The sequence below is a fragment of the Callithrix jacchus genome, chromosome 17 (genome assembly GCF_049354715.1).
Source record: "Callithrix jacchus isolate 240 chromosome 17, calJac240_pri, whole genome shotgun sequence".
NCBI lineage: Eukaryota > Metazoa > Chordata > Mammalia > Primates > Cebidae > Callithrix > Callithrix jacchus.
Window position 1 is genome coordinate 4,979,645 of NC_133518.1, and position 21,042 is coordinate 5,000,686.

The window sequence follows — 21,042 nt, forward strand, 5'->3', positions numbered from 1 at the left end:
ACCTCAACTCGAGATCAATCCAGCCAACCACTATCTTCCCATATGTGTGCACAAGAAAGCTGGTGAAGAACTTGCTGATCTATAATGATATCTATGTATGATCTCAAGGCCCAAACTACTCATGCTTTTTTCCTGAATTATAGTCAGTGCATTTTCCCCATTTCCATTTGCTATTGTCTTAAGTGATCACTTTTCTCAAGCACATTCCCAGCCCTTATTTCACCTGTTCTTGGCATATTTTACTCATAAGAGGAAAAATATTTAAGGCAATCAAAACATGTAATACCTGCTTTTCAAAATCTCATGTGTGTGTGTGTGTGTTATTGTCTTGCCATTCCCACCCATTGTTAAACACTGACTATCTCACACTCACCCCACTGAAATAGGCTAACTCTACATCGATTCTGAAATTACCTCCCTCTTAGACATTTTTTAATTAAAACAACATATAGAAACTTATTACATATTGAAAAGACATACTGCTAGTCAGCTACTTTAGATATACCTATAAGTGGATATATTTAAATTCTTAAGTCCTGTACTAAATTTTGTTTTAATTTAATCTTATGTTAATTTGTTAATTCGCATAAAACAAGCACACTGCCACACTGCACTGTTAATTTGATCAAATGTAAATCAGATTCACGTTTATTAATCATTTTGGAATTTATTTTAAGCCTGCTATGTGATGGTTATATTTATAAGAACTGTAATCACAGCTTTTTATAATTATTTTTAAACTAACATTTTAAAAATTACGTAAAGAAAAAAATTGTGTTTTATTTATTTTTAACTTTAGAAAAAGTTATTTTATAATCATTTACAACTAAAGAAATTTTGTTCTTTTTTTTTGGTTTCCAGGACAATTTTAGCTTGCTAGCACTGAGAAATAATTTGTTTAAAATGAAGAAGCAAACAATGTTGTTACTCTTTTCAACTGTTTATGTGTTTGAAACAGGACTTTAAAAATAATAATTTGCAGCTGAAAAATAAAACAGATGCTAGCTTTCACGAAATATATCAGGTGCCCAAATAAAATTATTTTCTTCAATGTCATTTCTAACATTGATAAAATCGATTCCAGGCAGGGCTGCTGTCTGCATGGAGTTGGGTTCCCCAAGTCTGCCTGGGCACAGGTTTATCCAACATCATCCCAAAGCTGTGCATGTGAGGTTTATTGCTGTTAGGTGATAACCTGGTTGGAAAAAAATAAATGAATATAAATTGTCAAGTAAAAACTTGTCAAGTATATAATAATCATACAAATGCAGGACAATAAACAATGTAATAGGAAGGTGCTCAGGGAGCCGTCATATTTGTGATTGTTTTTGACTTGCATAGGAGGAGGTGCTCCTGAACATGTTCCATTTGCAAACATTCATTCCTTGATTTAACCAACTTCCACGCCTACCACTGTGAGTCACCTATCCACCAAAAATTGGGGAAATAATTATCTTGTTTTTATTATTTCTGAAATATGTTTATAGCTATTTATTTAAATGTTTAATATTAGGAGTGTTTGAAGTTTGGTGATGCTTTTTGTGAGCATAAATATGTCATAGGAACTTGACTCTTGTTTATGTCAATTAGCCTAAGGAGAAATTGGTTACGTTAGACAGAGTTTTGCTTGAATCAGTTTCCAAAGACCTTTTGTAGAATATTAAGTGGGGAATTACTGTACTTAAACATTCATCATAACATATTAGTCATTGCATTGTTTAAAACAGATCAATTTTCCCCAAATTGACTCTATAGTATATATTATTCTGATTTAAACTTAAAAATAAAGCTATCCTAATGAAACACTAAATAATTTTTTTTTTGAGTGGGAGTTTCACTCTTGTTACCCAGGCTGGAGTGCAATGGCACGATCTCGGCTCACCACAACCTCTGCCCCCTGGGTTCAGGAAATTCTCCTGCCTCAGCCTCCTGAGTAGCTGGGATTACAGGCACGCACCACCATGCCCAGTTAATTTTTTGTATTTTTAGTAGAGACGTGGTTTCACCATGTTGACCAGCATGGTCTCGATCTCTTGACCTTGTGATGCACCCACCTTTATATAGAACAAAATACAATTTTCTTTTGAAAAAATAAGCCACAATATTGTAGCTACCTGCCTTTTCACCTCCAAGCCCCTCAGTCTAAAACTCTGTCATTTCCCAGGCATGTTCTGCTTCAACCATATGTATCTTCCCCATTCTCCAAAACTACGGCATTTCTCAGTTTCCAGGGTTTTGATAGGCCATCAAATTTCTAGATTGAGTGTCAATTCTTCCTGGACAGGAGTTAAGAGTCTTTGAAGACTCAGGATTCTCATTAGACATTTCTTAACCTCTTGAGGCCAGATTAGGACTTTTTTCCTCTAGGTTTTCTGTAGAAGCCTTCATGTAACTCAGTTTCATAGACATCTGCTTCAACATCCACCTTCTTTCAAATTCTAAGCTTCCTGGATGCAATTTTGTGACTCTTGGCCATTTTATCCCCAGTCTCTAGTGTATAGCATACATATTTTTGAATAAATCAATAAAGGGAAATGTAAATTAATCAATATTAATTATACAACTACATGTTTAAATTTTATAGAAATATTTCAAAATAATCCCTTAAATCTTTGTGTTATCTTAGGCAGCATACCAAGGGCTTAGCCTTTGAAGTTCTCTTATAGGCCCTGTCATTAATTCATCTGTGATTTTAGCTAAATCATTTTATCTCAATTTCAGTTTCCTCCCCTATGAAACAAGAGAATTGCATTAAACTAACTTAAAGGAACTCTTTGGCTCTAACATCCTATTACCTTTTCCACAAACTTCAGTGAAGGCATTGCTGCCTTGCATTGATATGTCTTGTTGCAGTCAGCAACAATGTTGAACTGAAATCAGCAGTGATTATGACTCTGATTTCAAATATGTGAAGTGGCTAATTCAAAATGAAGGAAATGATATTTGATTTTTTATTTTTCCTTATACCAGGGTATTTTGTGAGTACATCTAAACTTGTTGAGAGTATAACTAAACCCTTTCAAATGAAAACGAGTCAGTATTCTTGACAGCTTAGTTACAACTGTACAATACAGTAAATGTATGATGTTTTGGTTGCTTGTGATTTTATTGTGTAGACAAGAACAATCTCATTTCTGAACAAATCCTCCCTTTGGAGCTTGCTAAATGGTTCAATAGTTCTATCCCAATCTACATGAAATACATGTGTTAAAGGCTGGGCATACTGACTTATGCCTGTAATCCCAGAACTTTGGGATGCTGAAGTGGAAGGACCACTTGAGCCTAGGAGTTCAAGAGTTCAAGACCAGCCTGGGCAACATAGCAAGATTTTGACTAGATGACAACCACCACCACAACAAAAATAGAGAAAATAAAACAGAGGGCTAAAACTCTTGATTGTGATCTCTTTCATCAGCATAACCTAGTGAGATTCCGATGCTGTTATGTGTATCAATAATTTGTTCTTTGGGAGTACTGAGTATAATTCCTTTGTAAAACTATGCATGTGTTTTTCCAATTTCCTGTTGAAGAATAGTTACAATGTTTGTATTTGGGCAATTATGAATAGAATTACTATAAACATTCATGTGGTATAATTTTGATTTTTCTTGTTTTTTTATTTTGAGATGGAGTCTCACTCTGTAACCCAGGCTGGAGTGCAGTTGTGTGATCTCAGCTCACTGCAACATCTGCCTCCCAAGTTCAAGCAATTCTCCTGCCTCAGCCTCCCAAATACCTGGGACTACAGGTGCACACCACCACGCCTGGCTAATTTTTTGTATTTTAGTAGAGACAGGATTTTACTGTGTTGCCCAGGCTGGTCTCAACTCCTGAGCTCAGGCAATCCGCCCTCCTTGGCCTCTCAAAGTGCTAGGATTACAGGCATGAGCCACCTTGTCCGGCTTAAATTTGATTTTTCTAGGGTAAATACCTAGGGTGAGATTTCTGATCATATGATTGGTATATATTTACCCTCATATGAAACTGTCAACCTATTTCCCAGAATGGCTGTACCATTTTACATTTCCACTTGCAGCCTCAGAAGTTACATAGGTAATACTTCCATTTGTGTAACATTCTCAAAAAGACAAAATTACAGGAATGAAGAATGAATCAGTAAGTAATCCAGGGCTTAAGGTGGGGGAGGGTGTCATTAAAAAGGGATAGATACCACAGTACTTTGACGTATAGGAACTGTTCTGTGTTCTGATTTTGGTGGTAGTTACACAAACCTATACACCTATCTAGTCATAAATCTATACACACAAAAAGTTCTATTTTACTGTATATCACTTTAAAATAGTTTGTTCATAGTTGAAGAAAAATTGCATGTGTCACAAAGCTGTCAAAACATAAAACTAATGCAATGTATCACCTGCAATACGAGATGTGTGTATTTTATGGATAGGTACCTCAAGAAGGGGTTTACTAAGCCTTTAATATACTCATTACAATTGTAAATCGGGCAGTGGAATAGTAAAGGCTGCTGATAAGATAAAAACTTGCCTAAAACTGAAGTACTTTTTAGTCCTTTGTTGTCTTTATGTTTCTTTAATGTCCATGAATGGTATAAATATTTCAGAACACGTAGAAAACAGTTATTTAATCGTATGATTTAATTGACTACTTGCCTTAATTGGGTTGATACAGTGATTAATAAGGATAAGTAAAAATGCACTACTATCTGTTCAGGTGCCTAAGCAGAATCATTCCTGAGGATGGAGTAAAATACCATTAATGAGTTTCAAAGAGGTACTGACAAAATAAACTCCGGTATAAATTGGCAGATGAAAAGCAACTAGGCGAAGCGTCAGAAGTCAACTCAGCTGTTTGATAAACCAAAGCAGAAGGAATTTCAGCTCTGGAAGACCATGTTTGCAGTCTCATGTCTTTCACATACCTTCAAATACAGTATTGAGCGGATGCTGAGAGCAGGTGAAGTGAGTTGCAGGTTTCCTGTCTACCCAGTACCTAACCGGACTCCTGGAATGTGGTAGTTACTGATTCCATGTTTATTTACACAATTTATACCACTGCAGAGAGCCAGGACAGGGAGAAAGGACAAGGAATCTGATTTGTAAATTAAGCTGACTAAAAAATAATTAAGGGAGTGCTTTTACTGAATAATCATATTACTAAATACAATGTTAAAACTGAAGTTAATTCATACATATACTGAAGTTATTACTTCCCCATGGGCATCAGCATGTAGAACAAGCTTTAGATTTTATTTGATTTGACTCATGCACACATGTCATTCAAGTATGGCAGATTTTATTCACTGTGCTGCAATCCATTGCAGCCAGGTGGCATAGAAGATGATGAGTTACACCAATTATTTGCAATAGCTATTTTAAGTTCACTAAACATTATCAGAATTACAAAGTGTTTATGTGTGGAAATGCATCAAAAAGATCTAACCCAAATCTCTTGATCTTGCAGATCAAAGGGGAAAATAAAAGTTGACTAAATCCCAAAGTGATCTTATCTTACAGACTTCCTTTATCGAATGCAACCCACACTATTTAAAAGTATATGGACTGCCAGTCCTTATGACATAGAGATCATTTTCCATCTCCTCCCATGCGAACCACAAGTATCACAGGCCTAGTAATGACACATGAAGCTACCAGAAGACACTGCTAAAAAGTGATAGGACAAAGACAAGCTGGTTCGAGACCCAGGACCAGAGAAACAGCACACTGTATACTCCCACAAGCAGAAGGGCACTCATATCTGCTTTTTGCCACCCCCAACTAAGCAATAGATGGCCCCCAGGAAACCCTGTTCCTTCTCCAGATGAAACTGGGACTCTTCTGACTACCAGGCAGGCTGCACTGCCAGCAAAGGGAATGGCTACAGGAGCCACACCAACAATAAGTAACCAGGAAAGTCTTCATATTTCTTGTGAGCCTAGGGCTGCCTTCTCAAAGGAAAAGTAGCTAGGAAGGCAGACCCTGCAAGAGCGATGCAGCTACATCAGTGACCTGATCCAGGAAGGCTTTGTCCCTGAAGATCTGAGATGGAGAGTCTCCTCCCAACCCAGCCACAGAGGCAGAGGGAGTGTAATAGGTGAGGGGACTTTGGGAACAGCAGTCCCTCCAACCCCACCTCACCAGTTTCTCCCCTAGCCCACCCCATGCACCTGAAGCCTGGGAAATCTTTCTGAACTCTCAGCCAGCACCAGCAGAGAGCATTGGGAACCTCCTTTGGCACTAAATCCACTCAGCAGATCAAAGCAAAACCTTAAAGTCTCCAATAATCAAACTATCACTGAAACCTCCTCCATAGTCCACAATAGGCTGAGGCTTGCTCACTAAGATTAAGGATGTAAATAACACCTAGCATTTACCAAAGGGCCAGGTAAATCATCACACATCACACGAAGAGCCAAGAAAATTATGGCTTGAATAAGGAAAGACAATCAACTGACCTCAACTGAAATGGTTCAGATGTTGGACCCATCTGAAAAGGATTTTAAAGCAGACATCTTTTTAAAATGCTTCAGTGATCATTTACAAATTTTCAGCAATCAAATTAAAACACAACTATAAATCTCAGCAAATAAAAAAGTTCTAAAAAAAGAACTAAAATGAAATTATGAAACTAAAAATACAATAATAGAAGTGAAAACCAAATGTTGCCAGATTTGCTTAATATTAGAATTGAAATGAGCAATAATAGAATAATTGAACTTCAGATCAATAGAATTCACCTACACTGAACAAGAGAGAGAAAATAGACTAAAAGGCGTATAATGAACAAAGCTTCAGAGGCCTATGGGACAAAATAGAAGGGTCTAAATTTTGTGTCATTAGAATTCCAGAAGGATAAGCTAGATGATGGTGTTGAAATTTCTTTAAAAAGTAATTGCTAAAAACTTCCCAAATATGGCAAACTCATCAATTTATAGACCAAAAAAAATCTAAGTTAACCTCTCAGAAATAAGCCCCAAAAAGTCAATTTCAAGACACATCTAATCAAACTTTTAAAAACTGAAGACAGGAATTAAAAAAAAAAACAGCCAAAAAGAAACAAAAGACAATTCTGGAACCGACAGAGAAACGCCCAGTTGAATGACCATGATTTTCCCATTTGGGATCATGGAGGCCAGAAGGAAGAACTTTCACCCACAAATTCTATGTTTGGTGAATCTATCTTTCACAAATAAATGGAGCTTAAAAAATATTATCAGACAAATAATTTGTTGTTACAAATTAAGAGTGGATGGCAGACCTACCCTTAATGGTTGGCTCAAGGACATTCTTCAAAAAAAAGAGAAATAACAAAAGTAAGCATAGAGCAGGCAGAAGAAGGATGAAAGGATGGAGCAGAAATATGGAAATATAAAATGGACTATTTTGTTCACCATGAGTTCTGGAAATCTTACTAAAGGATTAAAACAACAATTAGAACACATTCTGGTACTTCAGCCAATAAACATTAAAAGTTAAAGGGGAAAAGGGTCTTAAATACAAGTAAAGTTTCCACACTTCATTCTAAGTGGCAAATATTGATATTAGTTGTAGTGGAATGAACAGTGGCCTCACTCATGTCCTCACCTTCATTCCTTCAATCTGCAAATCTTACTTTTTAGAGCAAAGATTTAGCAAATGTGATTAAAGATCTAAATGTGGGAGATTGTCCTGAATTATCTAGGTGGGCCTGAAATGCCATCACTAATATCCATACACAAGAGAGGCAGGAGAGATTTCAGACAGAGGAGAAGATGGCCACGTGACTCTTACTGCAGAGAGTAGACTGATGTGGCCACAAGGCAAGAAATGCTAGTAGCTGCCCTAGGCCAGAAGAGGGAAGCAAAGAATTATTTCCCAAAGCCTTTGAAGTGAGTCTAACCCTGCCCACAACTTGATGCTGACTTTGACTTCCAGAACTCGGAGAGCAGAAATTGGTTTCCAGAACTGAGAGAGTAGAAATCTCTGTTGTTTTAAGCCACCAAGTTTGTGGCAATTTGCTATAGTAACAGTAGGAAACAAATTATCAGTAGATTGCTATAAGTCACATACCTTTATTGTAATGCCCAGATGCATCAGGTTGAAAACTATAAAAAGAAACACATTAGAAGATACCAGAAATAAATCAAGATTCTGTCTCAAAAAAAAAAAGAAAGGAAAAAAAAGGAAAAGTAAAAGATGAATAAACTGTGGTGTATCCATAAAACAGAATCTTATTCAGCAATTTTGGAATGAAGTGCTGACACATGCAATAACATGGCTGACACATTTTTGAACCTCAAAAAATGTGCTAAGTGGAAGCAGCCAGAAACAAAAGACCACATATTATATAACTTCATGTATAGGAACTGTTTAAAGCAGGTACATGTACAGAGACAGAAAGCAGACTAGGGTTGCCTGGGGCAGGGGCAGGGGCAGTTGTGACGTATGGGAAGTGGCTGGCAGTGAGTGCAGGATTCTTCATGGGGTAAGGAAAATCTTCCTGAATTACAGAGTGGTGATGGCTGCACAACTCTGAATATAGAAAATATCATTGAATTGTATGCTCTCAACATGCAAGTTTTATGGTATGTGAATTACATATCAATACCTATAATTTGCAAATTAAAAATAAATGTTCAAGTGTAAAAATTAAATACAAACTTTTGGATCTGTGTGGTTGAAGGAAGAAAGGATGCAGCCCACCTATTCTTAGTGTCCCACTGAACCCCTCACCCTATGTTGATGGCCCTGGATGTGCCTCCGCAGACCCTTAAGTCCCTCAGAAGGGCTGAAAAGGGTAGCTTTGGTATCCATGGCTGACCAAGTCCGTGCCCATTCATACATATCTCACCTCTTCTTAACCTTAAGGAAATTCACAGCCAGAGGACACAATCCACTGACAACAATGGCAGAGGGGGAAAAAGTAACAACGATTAAAATGCCCCCAAAATAGCTAGCATTACAGGAAGCACCTAGAGAATGTAGGATTCAGTGATGAACCTGCCAGTTACATATCAAGAAAGAAGCTAGACAACAACATAGCATTGTTGAATAAGACCCCAAATGGAAGAATTTAAACATTTCTATTGGAATTTTTGCCAATAATGGCGGGTGGTGGTGAGAAGTAACTGTCACCCGGGTAAACTCCGCCCAGCAATTTATAGTAAAACAGGAAGTAATCACAAAAGAGATAGGACTCTGACATGCCTCTAATAAAGAAGTAATAGAAATAATCAAGCACAATACTGTCATTCTCCCATGTCCTACCTGAGGATCATCCTCAAAACGAAAATTTACTGAACTTTACAGCATATGAATAGAGACCAAAATGTCATAAGGAAATTGAAAAGTTAATAATGCCCCCTTGAGACTGAACCTGTGAAGTGGATGCTGTTAGTATTATTTAATACCATCGAAAATGGGGCCAGACATGGTGGCTCATGTCAGTAATCCCAGCACTTTGGGAGGCTGAGGCAAGTGGGTCACTTGAGCCCAGGAGTATAAGACCAGCCTAGGCAACATGGTGAAACCTCCACTCTACAATAAATATAAAAATTAGCCGAGCATGGTAGTGCACACCTATAGTCCCAGTTACTTAGGAGACTGAGGTGTGAGAATCGCTTGAGAATGGAAGGTCAAGGCAACAGTGAGCTGAGATCATGCTACGTGCACTCCAGCCTGGGTGACACAGTGAGACCATGTCTCCAAAAAACAAATAAAAAAGAACACATTTGAAAGTAGCAGAAAGGACATTGCATGTTCCCGACACAAAGAAATGATAACTGAGGTGATGGATATACTAATCACCATTATTTGGTCGTTACATGTTGTATAATACACAGGATCAAAATATCACCCTGAGCCTCATAAATATGTATAATTGATATGTATTGTTAATAAAAATAGGAAAAAATAATGCATGCGATTACTGTGTGCTGACAAATTTGCTAACAGGATAGATGTCGTGTGTATTTTAACATAATTTTAAAAGTTGATATAAAGCTTTAAAAACTAGATGGAAGTGGAAATCAGTAAGTATTTGATTAGCAGAAGTGCAGTATTGAATGCAGAAATTTTAAAAGTTCTATAAACCATATCCCCCTTTGTTCTTTTTAAAAAACACACAGTTTTGGCAGGCCATGATGGCTCACCTGTAATCCCAGCAATTTTAGAGGCCAAGGCAGGAGGATCACCTGAATCCAGGAGTTTGAGACCGGCCTACCCAACATGGTGAGACCTTGTCTCTACAAAAAAATAAATAAAATTAGCCAGGCATGGTGGTGCTCTCCTATAGTCTCAGCTAATCAGGAGGCTGAGGAGGAAGGAGCCTGGGATATCAAAGCTGCAGGGAACCTAGATCATATCACTGCACCTCAGAATGGGAAACAATGCAAGTTCCTGTCTCAACAGTAACAACAACAACAACAAACAGCAACAACAATAACACAATTCCTGGCCAGGCACGGTGGTTCACACCTGTAATCCCAGTGCTTTGGGTGGCCAAAAGAGGAGAATCGCTTGAAGCCAGGAGTTAAGAGGCTGGTCTGGGGAACACAGTGAGACCGTATCACCACACAATAATTTTTTTTAATTAAAAAATTTCTCATCGAAGCACAATATTCAGGCACAGGTTTAGCAAAGAGGAACTCCAACACAGCAACCACAAAGTACATCACTCCCAAGCATTGCAGCACACCAGGAATGTGCACCTTGTCCCAAGACACTGTGGAAGACATGTTAGGTCAGTGTTAGCCAAGACTTGTCATCTCATCCCAGGAAAACAGTATTTGTTTCCTAAAGGGGAAGACATACCTATATTGCATGTAATAAGTAAGTCTCTTTTAAGCTCTTGGACATGGAAATACATATGATCAGGAGATAGGGGTTCAACCCAACTTCCAAAAACAGGCCAATCCCTCTTATTAGAGGGAGGGTCAGGGACAGGGCTCAAACTCAAAACAGGAAGCTGACCAGGTGGGAGACTGGGAGAAGAACCAAAGTGTCTTACTCCAGTGTGGAAATAAAGCCAGGCCTGTGCCTAGCCCTGAAGTCCATCTCCTGGCTCTTTTCCATTAGGAATTTGCAATCAACCTGCACATCCCCCAGGAACTTGCAGACCTGACACGAGCCCTACCCTACCCACTACCTGACCTACCACTACCTAACCTACCCTGCCCTACCCACTACCTGACCGCAGGATGGAGGAACTGATTGACCCTCTCTGCTCTACCTGCTATCCAACCGCATGACCGGAAGAATGCCATTGACTGACCCTCCTTGCTCTATTGGCTGCCTGACTATGAACAGAAGAAAGACACTGACACTCCCTGCCCTACTGACTACCCGACCACATGACCACAAGAACAGACCTGATAACAAACTCTGCAATCAATCCTGCTGGAAGCAGCTCACTTTCTGGAGATTCACCAAGTCCACATTCATGTGAAACACCATCTGGAAGTGACCTCTCCCTCTTGCTAGTGCCTATAAAAGCATGTATTGCCTGAGGGCTCCATTTGGCCATTGTCTAGATGTTTGTGCCCTCTTTTGCTAATGACAGTGCAAGGCCCTTGAGGACAGTAACTAGTGCCCCCCCAACTCTGATACTGGTTCAAAGCAGAGGGTTCATAAGCCTTCCCTCAGCTCTCCTGTCTCTGCATACCACTAAACTAATGACAAAGATATCACTCTTTCTACAAACCCAGCTGCCATACAAGTGCTGACAAATGTGGCTTCGTGAACTGCAACATGGTACTGAAAGCTGATGAAATCACATTAGCAAGGGGACAAAGTCAGAGACCACGGCAGCCTGGTCTGGTCCCTGCTGTGCTTCTCACTACACTTAGATGATCCAGGGAAAACCTTCAGTTGCTCTTGGCCTCAGACTTTTTCTTTATGTAACAGAAGAATTTGAATAATGTCAAAGGCACCTCCCAGGTCTAAAATTCAAAAATATTAACAATAATGCTCACACTTAGACAACCATTCTATATACTTTCCTAATGATTACCATATTTGCAGGCACCTGAGATGGAGGAATTACATTTCTTTCAAATTATAGTATGTAGTTTCCGTATTTCAACCTGAATATATTTAACAAAGGGAAAAATACTTACATGGTACAATTGGAATTCACCATGATAATTTCTACAAAGATTAACAGGAAATGCCTCCATGCAATTTTCCCCAGCAATCTGAATTTTGAACATCCCTGTTGCAGTATAGAAGTAATTGACAAAACAAACAAACAAACAAACACAGAAGATCCCACAGTAAATGCCAACCTAAAAAAATTCAGTTATTAATAGGTGGCCATTTCCAATTTTCATCTCTATACCCTTTTGTCTTTATATAATATACTATATAAGATAAGCAGCCATGATTGATTTATTAAAGTAGCCGATTATTGAAACAATATTGAGCCAACAGTAGAGAAAGAGTTCAGAACACAGCCTTGCTGGGCTGGGAGGTTTTTGACAGTGTACCTTCAAGGCCTATCTTAAGAGAAAATTTCTTTACTGTTAAATGGTATTTCCAAGGACTGCTCTTTCATTTAGTTATCAAAAAGGAATAATGATGATGATGCCACAATAATGTCTCCAAATAACTAGACACTCACTAGCATGCCCTCAAAGCCCTTGAAATACAAACAGAAAAACAAGCAGACATTTCAGTCATTTCTACATGTACTTTTGCTCCTGAAAGAAAAATGAAAGCTTAATTTGTTTCTTTCCATTTAGTCTGAGTCACATATATTTTTCCTTTCTCTTCTTTTACCATACTAAATTATCTCTTAAAAAGAAAAGCCAGAACACTAATTTTTCTAATTGCTTTCCGAGGGGGTCACATAGATGAGAGTTTACTCTTGCTACATTCCTTGGTGACTCTGGAATTCCTTTATCTGGACATCTAATCAATAAAAGCCTCTGGTAACAAGAACGTTCTCTGTAGGGAACCTCCAGAGTATTCATAAATAATAAAAGGTCTTCAGGCATGTAAAACTTCCCCCTACTAAATCCATCTTTAAGAAGGAAAAAAATCTCCCCCAAAACCTGAGTTTATACTAGTGATAAAACACAAAAACCAGCGACATAAAATAATGACTGAATTTAACCCAGAGATGTAAGGATGGCTCAATATATACAAATCATAGTGTGAAACACGTGTCAACAGAACAAAGGACAAAAACCATATAATCATTTAAATCGATGCTGACAAACATTTGATAAAGTTCAACATCCGTTCATAATAAAAACCCTCAAGAACTGGATATAGAATAAACACACTTCAACAAAATAAAAGCCATATACAACAAATCCACAGCTAGCATCATACTGAATGGGGAAAAACTGAAAGCCTTTCCTTTAAGATCTGGAACATGACAAGGCTGCTTATCTTTCACCACTGTTATTCAACATGGTACTGGAAGATCCAGCTGGAGCAGTCACAGAAGAGAAATGAATAAAGGGCATCCAAGTTGGAAAGGATAAAGCCAAAGTATCCTTGTTTGCAAATAACATGATCTTATACTGGGAAAAACCTAGACTTTGCCAGAAAACTAATAGAACTTATCAATAAATTCAGTAAAGTTGCAGGATACAAAATCAACATATGAAAATCAGAAGCATTTCTATATGCCAACAGCAAACAATCTGAAAAAGAAATCAAGAAAGTAATCCTATTTTCAGTAGCCACAAATAAAGTACCTCAAAATTAACTTAACCAAAGAAGTGAAATATATCTACAATGAAAAATATAAACCACTAATGAAAGAAATTGAAGATGACACAAAAAAATGGAAAGATATTCCATGTTTGTGAATGGAAAAATCAATATTGTTAACACATACTACCTAAAGCAATCTACAGATTCAGTGCAATCCCTATCAAAATACCAGTAACATTCTTCACTGAAATAGAAAAAAACAATGCTGAAATGTATATGAAACCAAAAAAGACCCAGAATAGCCAGTTATCCTGAGGAAGAACAACAAAACTGGAGGAATCACATTACCAGACTTTAAACGTACTATAGAGCTACAGAAACCATCAGGCACCAGTTGAAACGGCCACCCAGACTTTTTTGAGTTTCTGTGTGCCAACCCAGCACCAACTGACACCACTGTGCTGAAAACTTGTGGTGCTTTATTCCCAGGAATCTCCTGGTCTGTGGGCAATGAAAATTTCTTCAGAAATGTGGTGGGCACTCACCCTCTGCATTGTTCTTGCTAGGACCTGCATTCTGGATCTGTTCCTATTCAGTCATCTTGGATCCTCAGCAGTAGGTCTTAACAGTGGGCTTAAAATTGTCAGTAAGCCATGCTGTAAACAGATGTGCTGTCATCCAACCTTTGTTGTTCCATCCATTTATTGAGCACAGGCTGAAGAGATTTAGCATAATTCTCAGGGGCCCTAGGACTTTCAGAATGGTAAATGAACGTTGGCTTCAACTTAAAGTCACAAGTTGCATTAGTCAGTCAGTCCTATGAAGTTTTGAATTCTCCTTCCTGGCTATTAAAACTCCTAGATGGCATCTTCCTCCAATAGAAGGTTGTTTCATCTACATTGAAACTGTTGTTAGTGTAGCCACTTTCAACAGTGATGTTAGCTGGATCTTCTGGATAACTTGCTGCAGCTTCTCCATCAGCACTTGTGGCCTCTTTTTGCATTCTTATATTATGGAAATGGCTTCTTTCCTGAAACATCCTCAACTAACCTCTCCTACCTTACAACTTTTCTTCTGCAGCTTCCTTACCTCCCTCAGTCTTCACAGAACTGAAGAGAGCTAGGGCCTTGCTCTGGATTAGGCTCTGGCTTAAGGGACTGTTGTAGCTGGTTTGATTGCCTATCCAGACCACTGAAACTTTCTCCATATCAGCAGTAAGGCTGTTTCATTTTCCCTTTTTTGTTCTTTTTTTAAGATAGAGTCTAACTCTTTAACCTAGGCTGGAATGCAGTGGCACGATTTCAGCTCATTGCTACCTCCAACTCTGGGGTTCAAGCTATTCTCCTGCCTCAGCCTCCTGAGTAGCTGGGACTACAGACATGCACCACCAAGCTTGGCTAATTCTGTATTTTTAGTAGAGATGGGATTTCAACATGTTGGTCAGGCTGGTCTCATCTTCCTGCCTCAGCCTCCCAAAATGCTGGGATTACAGGTGTGAGTCACTGAGCCTGGCCTGTTTCATTTTATCATTTGCAAGTTCACTGGAGTAGCACATTTAACTTTCTTCAAAAACTTTCACAACTTGGCTGTTTGGCACAAGAGAACTAGGTTTCAGCCCATCATGGCTCTTGACATGGCTCCCTCACTAAGCTTAATCATTTCTAGCTTTTGATTTAAAGTGAGAGACATGCAACTCTTCCTTTTACTCAAACACTTAGACACATTGTAGGGTAATTAATTGGCCTAATACCAATATTGTTGTATTTGAAACAATGGAGAGGCCCAAAGAGAGGGAGAGAGATGGGGAAACAGTAAGTGGAGCAGTCAGAACACACTCAACACTTATCAATTAAGTTAAACATCCTATGTAAGTGGGCTTGACAGAATCCCAAAACCATTACAGTAGTAACATCAAAGGTCAGTGATCACAGATCACCATAACAGATACAATATTAAAGAAAAACCTAAAATGCTGCCAACAGAATTATTCAGTGCAAACCTGGGCAACACAATGAGACACCCATCTCTACTAAAAAAAAATAGTGTGATTGCAGATGCTACCAGCTACTTAGGAGGCTGAGGTGGGAGGATTGCTTGTGCCTGGAAGGTCAACTGAGTGTGTTCTGACTGCTCCATCTACTGAATCTTCCCCCCTCTCCATGTCCCTCCCTCTCTTTGGGCCTCTCTATTCTTTAAGATACAACAATATTGAAATTAGGCCAATTAATTACCCTCCAATGGCTTCTAAGTGTTTGAGTAAAAGGAAGAATTTCATGTCTCTCACTTTAAATCAAAAAGCTGCAGTGTGGGAGGTCAAGGCTGCAGTGAGCTGTGATGGCACACATGTTGCACATGCTGCTCTAAAACACCTGGGCTCAAGCAATCTTCCTGCCTTGGCCTCCCAAGGCGCTCGAATTACAAATGTGAGCCACTGCACCTAGCCGGTTTTGTATTGTTGTTGTTTTAAGTAAACCAGCTTTGGCTGGGTGTGGTGGCTCACTCTTGTAATCCCAGCACTTTGGGAGGCCAAGGTGGGCAGATGATGAGGTCAGAAGATCCAGACCATCTTGGCCACCAAGGTGAAACCCCATCTCTAATCAAAATACAAAAATACTTCCTGGGTGTGGTGGTGTGCACCTGTAATCCCAACTACTTGGGAGGCTGAGCCAGGAGAATCACTTGAATCCAGGAGGTGAAGGTTGTAGTGAGCCAAAATCATGCCACTGCACTCCAGCCTAGCCAAAGACTTATCACAAAAAAAAAAAAAAAAAAAAAAAAAAAAAGGCCGGGGCAGGAGCTCAAGCCTATAATCCCAGCAGTCTGGGAGGTTGAAGTAGGCACATCACTTGAGGTCAGGAGTTAGAGACCAACCTGGTCAACATGGAGAAACCCCATCCTTACTAAAAGTACAAAAATTAGCCGGTTGTGGTAGTGGTCTCAGACCAGCTATTTGGGCTGCTGAGGCAGGAGAATTGCACTGAAGGGGCTGGGCCCTTGGCTGGTCCAGCAGCTCACTCGTAAGGTCTGGCAGAGGGGTGGGGTGAGGAGGAAAAATGCCATGCCCAAGGGGGATAGGGTATACAGAGGCTGGGAAGAGCAGGTGGTGGTGGTGGCTTGGAACTTACCTGTAGGCATCTGAGAGCTGCAGGAAGCTGAATTCCTTGGTGCCACAGAGGATGAGGTCCCTGGCCCTTCTGCTGAGATGGGTCATGCAGAATGAAGCCCAGAACAGGAACTCAGCTGGGAGAAAGAAAAGGTTCCCAGTCACCAAGCCTCTCCGGTACTCACACAGCCTGACCATACAGGGAGACAGAGGAGGTTAGGTGGTTGTGAGGAGCTGGCTAAATTTTCCTTTTTTTTCCAGTCAGAGTCTGTTCTGTTGCCAGGCTGGAGTACAGTGGTGAGATCTCGGCTCACTGCAGTCCCCACCTCTCAGGTTCTAGTGATTCTCCTGCTTCAGCCTCCTGAGTAGCTGGCACCATGGCCAGCGCATTTTTCTATTTTTATTAGAGATGGAATTTCACCACGTTGGCCAGGGTGGTCTCGCTCTCTTGACCTCGTGATCCGCCTGCCTTGGCCTCCCACAGTTCTCGATTAGAAGTGTGAGCCACTGTGCCTGACCTAAATTTTCATTTTGAGTAAAGATGAAGTCTTGCTATGTTGCCCATGCTGCTCTAAAACACCTGGGCTCAAGCAATCTTCCTGCCTTGGCCTCCAAAAGTGGTGGAATTACAAATGTGAGCCACTGCACCTAGCCTGTTTTTTGTTATTGTTGTTGTTTTAAATAAACCAGCTTTGGCTGGGTGTGGTGGCTCACTCCTGTAATCCCAGCACTTTGGGAGGCCACGGTGGGCGTATCATGAGGTCAGGAGATCCAGAACATCTTGGCCACCAAGGTGAAACCTCGTCTCTAATCAAAATACAAAAATACTACCCAGGTGTGGTGGCGTGCACCTGTAATTCCAGCTCCTTGGGAGGCTGAACCAGGAGAATCACTGGAACCCAGGAGGTGAAGGTTGCAGTGAGCCGAGATCATGCCACTGCACTCCAGCCTGGCGATACACTTATCACACAGACACACACACACACACACACACTCACACTCACACTCACAGACACACAAAAAGGCCGGGGCAGGGGCTCAAGCCTGTAATCCCAGCAGTTTGGGAGGTTGAAGTGGGCAGATCACTTGAGGGCAGTAGTTTGAGACCAACCTGGTCAACATGGTGAAACCCCATCTCTACTAAAAATACAAAAAATTAGCTGGGCATAGTGACACGTGCCTGTAATCCCAGCTACTCGGGAGGCTGACGCAGGAGAATTGCCTCAACCCAGGAGGTGGAGGTTGCGGTGAGCCTAGATCGCGCCATTGTACTCCAGCCTGGGTAACAAGAGCGAAACTCCGACCGACTCAAAAAAGAAAAAAGTTTTTTTTTAAATTAGCCAGGTGTGGAGGCCCTACTAACTTGCGGCGGAAGGCTCCCTTGAGATCAGAAGTTAGGACTGCGCCACTGCGCTCCAGCCTGGGCAACAGGGCCAAGCCCGGTCTCAAAAAATGTTTTAAAAATTAATAATAAACATTAAAAAAAAAAAAAAAGGACACTGCCCGGGCTCAGCCTTCACCTCGGGAGGGAGCTCGGCAGGGGCGCTTCCTTCTCCTCCTGCCTCCTCTTCCGCGGTCCTCCTGGGTCCCCTCCCGGCCCCACTCCCCCAACCCCACGCTCCCAAGCCCATTAATTTTTTTTTTTTTTTTTTTTTTTTGAGAGGGAGTTTCGCTCTTGTTACCCTGGCTGGAGTGCAATGGCGCGATCTCGGCTCACCGCAACCTCCGTCTCCTGGGTTCAGGCAATTCTCCTGCCTCAGCCTCCCGAGTAGCTGGGACCACAGGCACGCGCCACCGTGCCCAGCTAATTTTTTGTATTTTTAGTAGAGACTGGGTTTCACCATGTTGACCAGCCAAGCCCATTCATCTTTAACCTCCCCTGGGCCCCCAACCCCCGGGCGCCCAGGGGAAGGAGCCTGCGAGGTGGCCTGGACTCTCCCAGTCCCTACGATGGGCTTCCGCGTGCCTCCCGGCCCTGCCCCGAGTACCGCAGCAGCAGCCGCTACCACTGCTCCTGGAAGCCCTGGCGCCGGTCGTCCGAGAAGTCAGCGTGGAAGCTCCAGAGTCTGTCCAGCTCCTTGTACTCCCGCGACGGGCTCTCCCAGGGGCACAGCATCCCTCCCTGCAGCGCCAGCGCACGGCCACACAGCCGCGCAGTCCGCCGCCGGCCCGAACGCCAGACCGCCCGCTCTGCCGCTCGGCTTCCGGCTGCGGTGATAAAAGAAGCGCCGGAAGAGGCCGGCGGGCGTGTCGCTTGACGTACTGAGGCCATCGGCGCCATGTTTGTTGAGGGCGACTGCCAGGTCTGGAGGGGAGGGGGGACCGGGGGCTGCTGGGTGGGGCCATAGGCTAGGAACCGCGGGCTAGGCCTTTGGTGAAGTTGGACCCTCCCATGCAGCCCCAGTCAAGAAGGGCGAGGTCCTCTCCCCACTCCCGCCCAGGCTGGACGATCCAGGGAGGCAGGCCAGGACAGAACCCCTGAGATCTGGGATTCCCCAGTTTTATCAAGAAGCACCTCCACTCGCCTTCCCCAGCGCGACTCCTCCGAGCAGGCCCCAGCGGAACCTCTTCGGTGCCTGCCGGGTGCAGCTGTGGCTCTCACCCGTAATCCCAGAACTTTGGGAGGCAGAGGTTGGTGTATCACTTGAGGCCAGTCTGGCCACCATGCTGAAAACCAATCTCCAGTTAAAAAAAAAAAAAAAAAAAAAAAATAGGCCGGGTGCGGTGGCTCAATCCTGTAATCCCAGCACTTTCGGAGGCCGAGGCGGGTGGATCATGAGGTCAAGAGATCGAGACCATCCTGGTCAACATGGTGAAACCCCATCTCTACTAAAAATACAAAAATTAGCTGGGCATGGTGGTGCAGCCTGTAGTCCCAGCTACTCAGGAGGCTGAGGTAGCAGAATTGCTTTAACCCAGGAGGCGGAGGTTGCAGTGAACCGAAGTTGCACCATTGCACTCCAGCTTGGGTAACAAGAGCGAGACTCCATCTCAAAAAAAAAATAACAAAACAAAACAAAAAAAAGAGAAACGACTTACAGGTTTTCTTATATTTCAAGAGTTCTCAAGTATACACAATGATTGCTGAGTAAGCATAAGTAATTTCTACATAAAATGAGAATTTCAGAGTGAAGTTCTGAAACTCCTTGAGAACATTCTATAAGAAAATATTACATAAGGCTGAAATCAGGTGTTGACCAGCTAAGAAACTTGTTCTAAGTACATTTATGCTATTAGCAGGCAGAATCTACTGATTTATTGTATCAGTATATTTATCTGATAAATATATAAATATCAAGATATTTATTGTATCTTAACTGTATAAAAATTCCTTGAGCATTTGCCTTTCTCTACATAATTTTTACCAGATTTTAGTATTTAAAACATTTTTTCTCGAATAGGCCAATAGCTACTTAAGCAATCTCTCTGACTCTACTCCTCTGTTGTCTTTCAGTGTGTTGTCCACACTGCAGTCAAAGTAATTTTTTTTTAGGTGAAGTTTCACTTTTGTAGCCCAGGCTGGAGTGTGATGGCACCATCTGAGCACACTGCAATTCTGCCTTCTGGATTCAAGTGATTTTCCTGCCTCAGCCTCCAGAGTACCTGGGATTACAGGTCCCCATTACCATGCCTGGCTAATTTTTATATTTTCAGTAGAGATGGGGTTTTACCATGTTGGCCAGGCTGGTCTTAATCTCCTGACCTCAGGTGATCCATCCACCTCAGCCTCCCAAAGTGCTGGGATTACAGGCATGAGCCACCATGTGCAGCCCAAAGTGATCTTATTGATACAGGAGGTAGAAAGAAATTAGATAGATAATGAGAGCTTAAAGAGTCCTCAACAGTGCTTCCCTTCTAACAAAAAGCAGCCCAGAAAATTATTTTTTTTTCCTAACAAGAGCAACCTGAAGAATCAAGCTGCAGACAGAGATAAGCAAGCTGGAAGCCTGCATGGGCAAATGCTGACAGCTATGCCAAGAGAAAAGGGCTACTTGGGGGCCACACATATTCAACATGAAGGCTCCATCTTCCCTCTCTGTTACCATGTTTACAGGAACAAAGAAATGGGCAACATGGCACAGCTCAGGCAGAGAAACTGCCTGCATGATAAACGATTAGGATGGGGTTACCAGAGATTCACCCCCATGCAAATGACACACTTGGTCTAACCAGTTTTTCATGTCCTATGTAAATCAGACACTGCCTCCTCACCAGCTGATCTTTAAAACACTCTATTTTGCCATGAACAGGAAACCCATTTTTCCAGGACACCTCTCTGCCACAGAGAGCTATTTGCTTTCTTTTCCCTATTAAACT

At 41.4% G+C, this 21,042-nt stretch overlaps 1 protein-coding gene across 2 annotated transcripts; it reads right to left on the reverse strand.

Moving 5' to 3' along the window:
• Positions 1 to 504: 504 nt before the first annotated feature.
• Positions 505 to 19,372, reverse strand: LOC128930808 (uncharacterized). Of its 2 annotated transcripts, XR_013528814.1 has the most exons (4): positions 18,714 to 19,372; positions 16,748 to 16,862; positions 14,168 to 14,374; positions 505 to 1,195 (listed from the first exon to the last, which is right to left on the reverse strand). XR_013528814.1 is itself a non-coding variant. In XM_078354912.1 (3 exons), the coding sequence occupies exons 1-3, from the start codon at positions 19,069 to 19,071 to the stop codon at positions 1,060 to 1,062; spliced, it is 609 nt and encodes a 202-aa protein (XP_078211038.1). In that variant the 5' UTR covers positions 19,072 to 19,353; the 3' UTR covers positions 516 to 1,059. The 2 variants fall into 2 exon arrangements, 1 of the variants encoding a protein (XP_078211038.1); XM_078354912.1 differs by lacking the exon at positions 14,168 to 14,374 and having other exon boundaries at positions 516 to 1,195; positions 18,714 to 19,353.
• Positions 19,373 to 21,042: the final 1,670 nt, after the last annotated feature.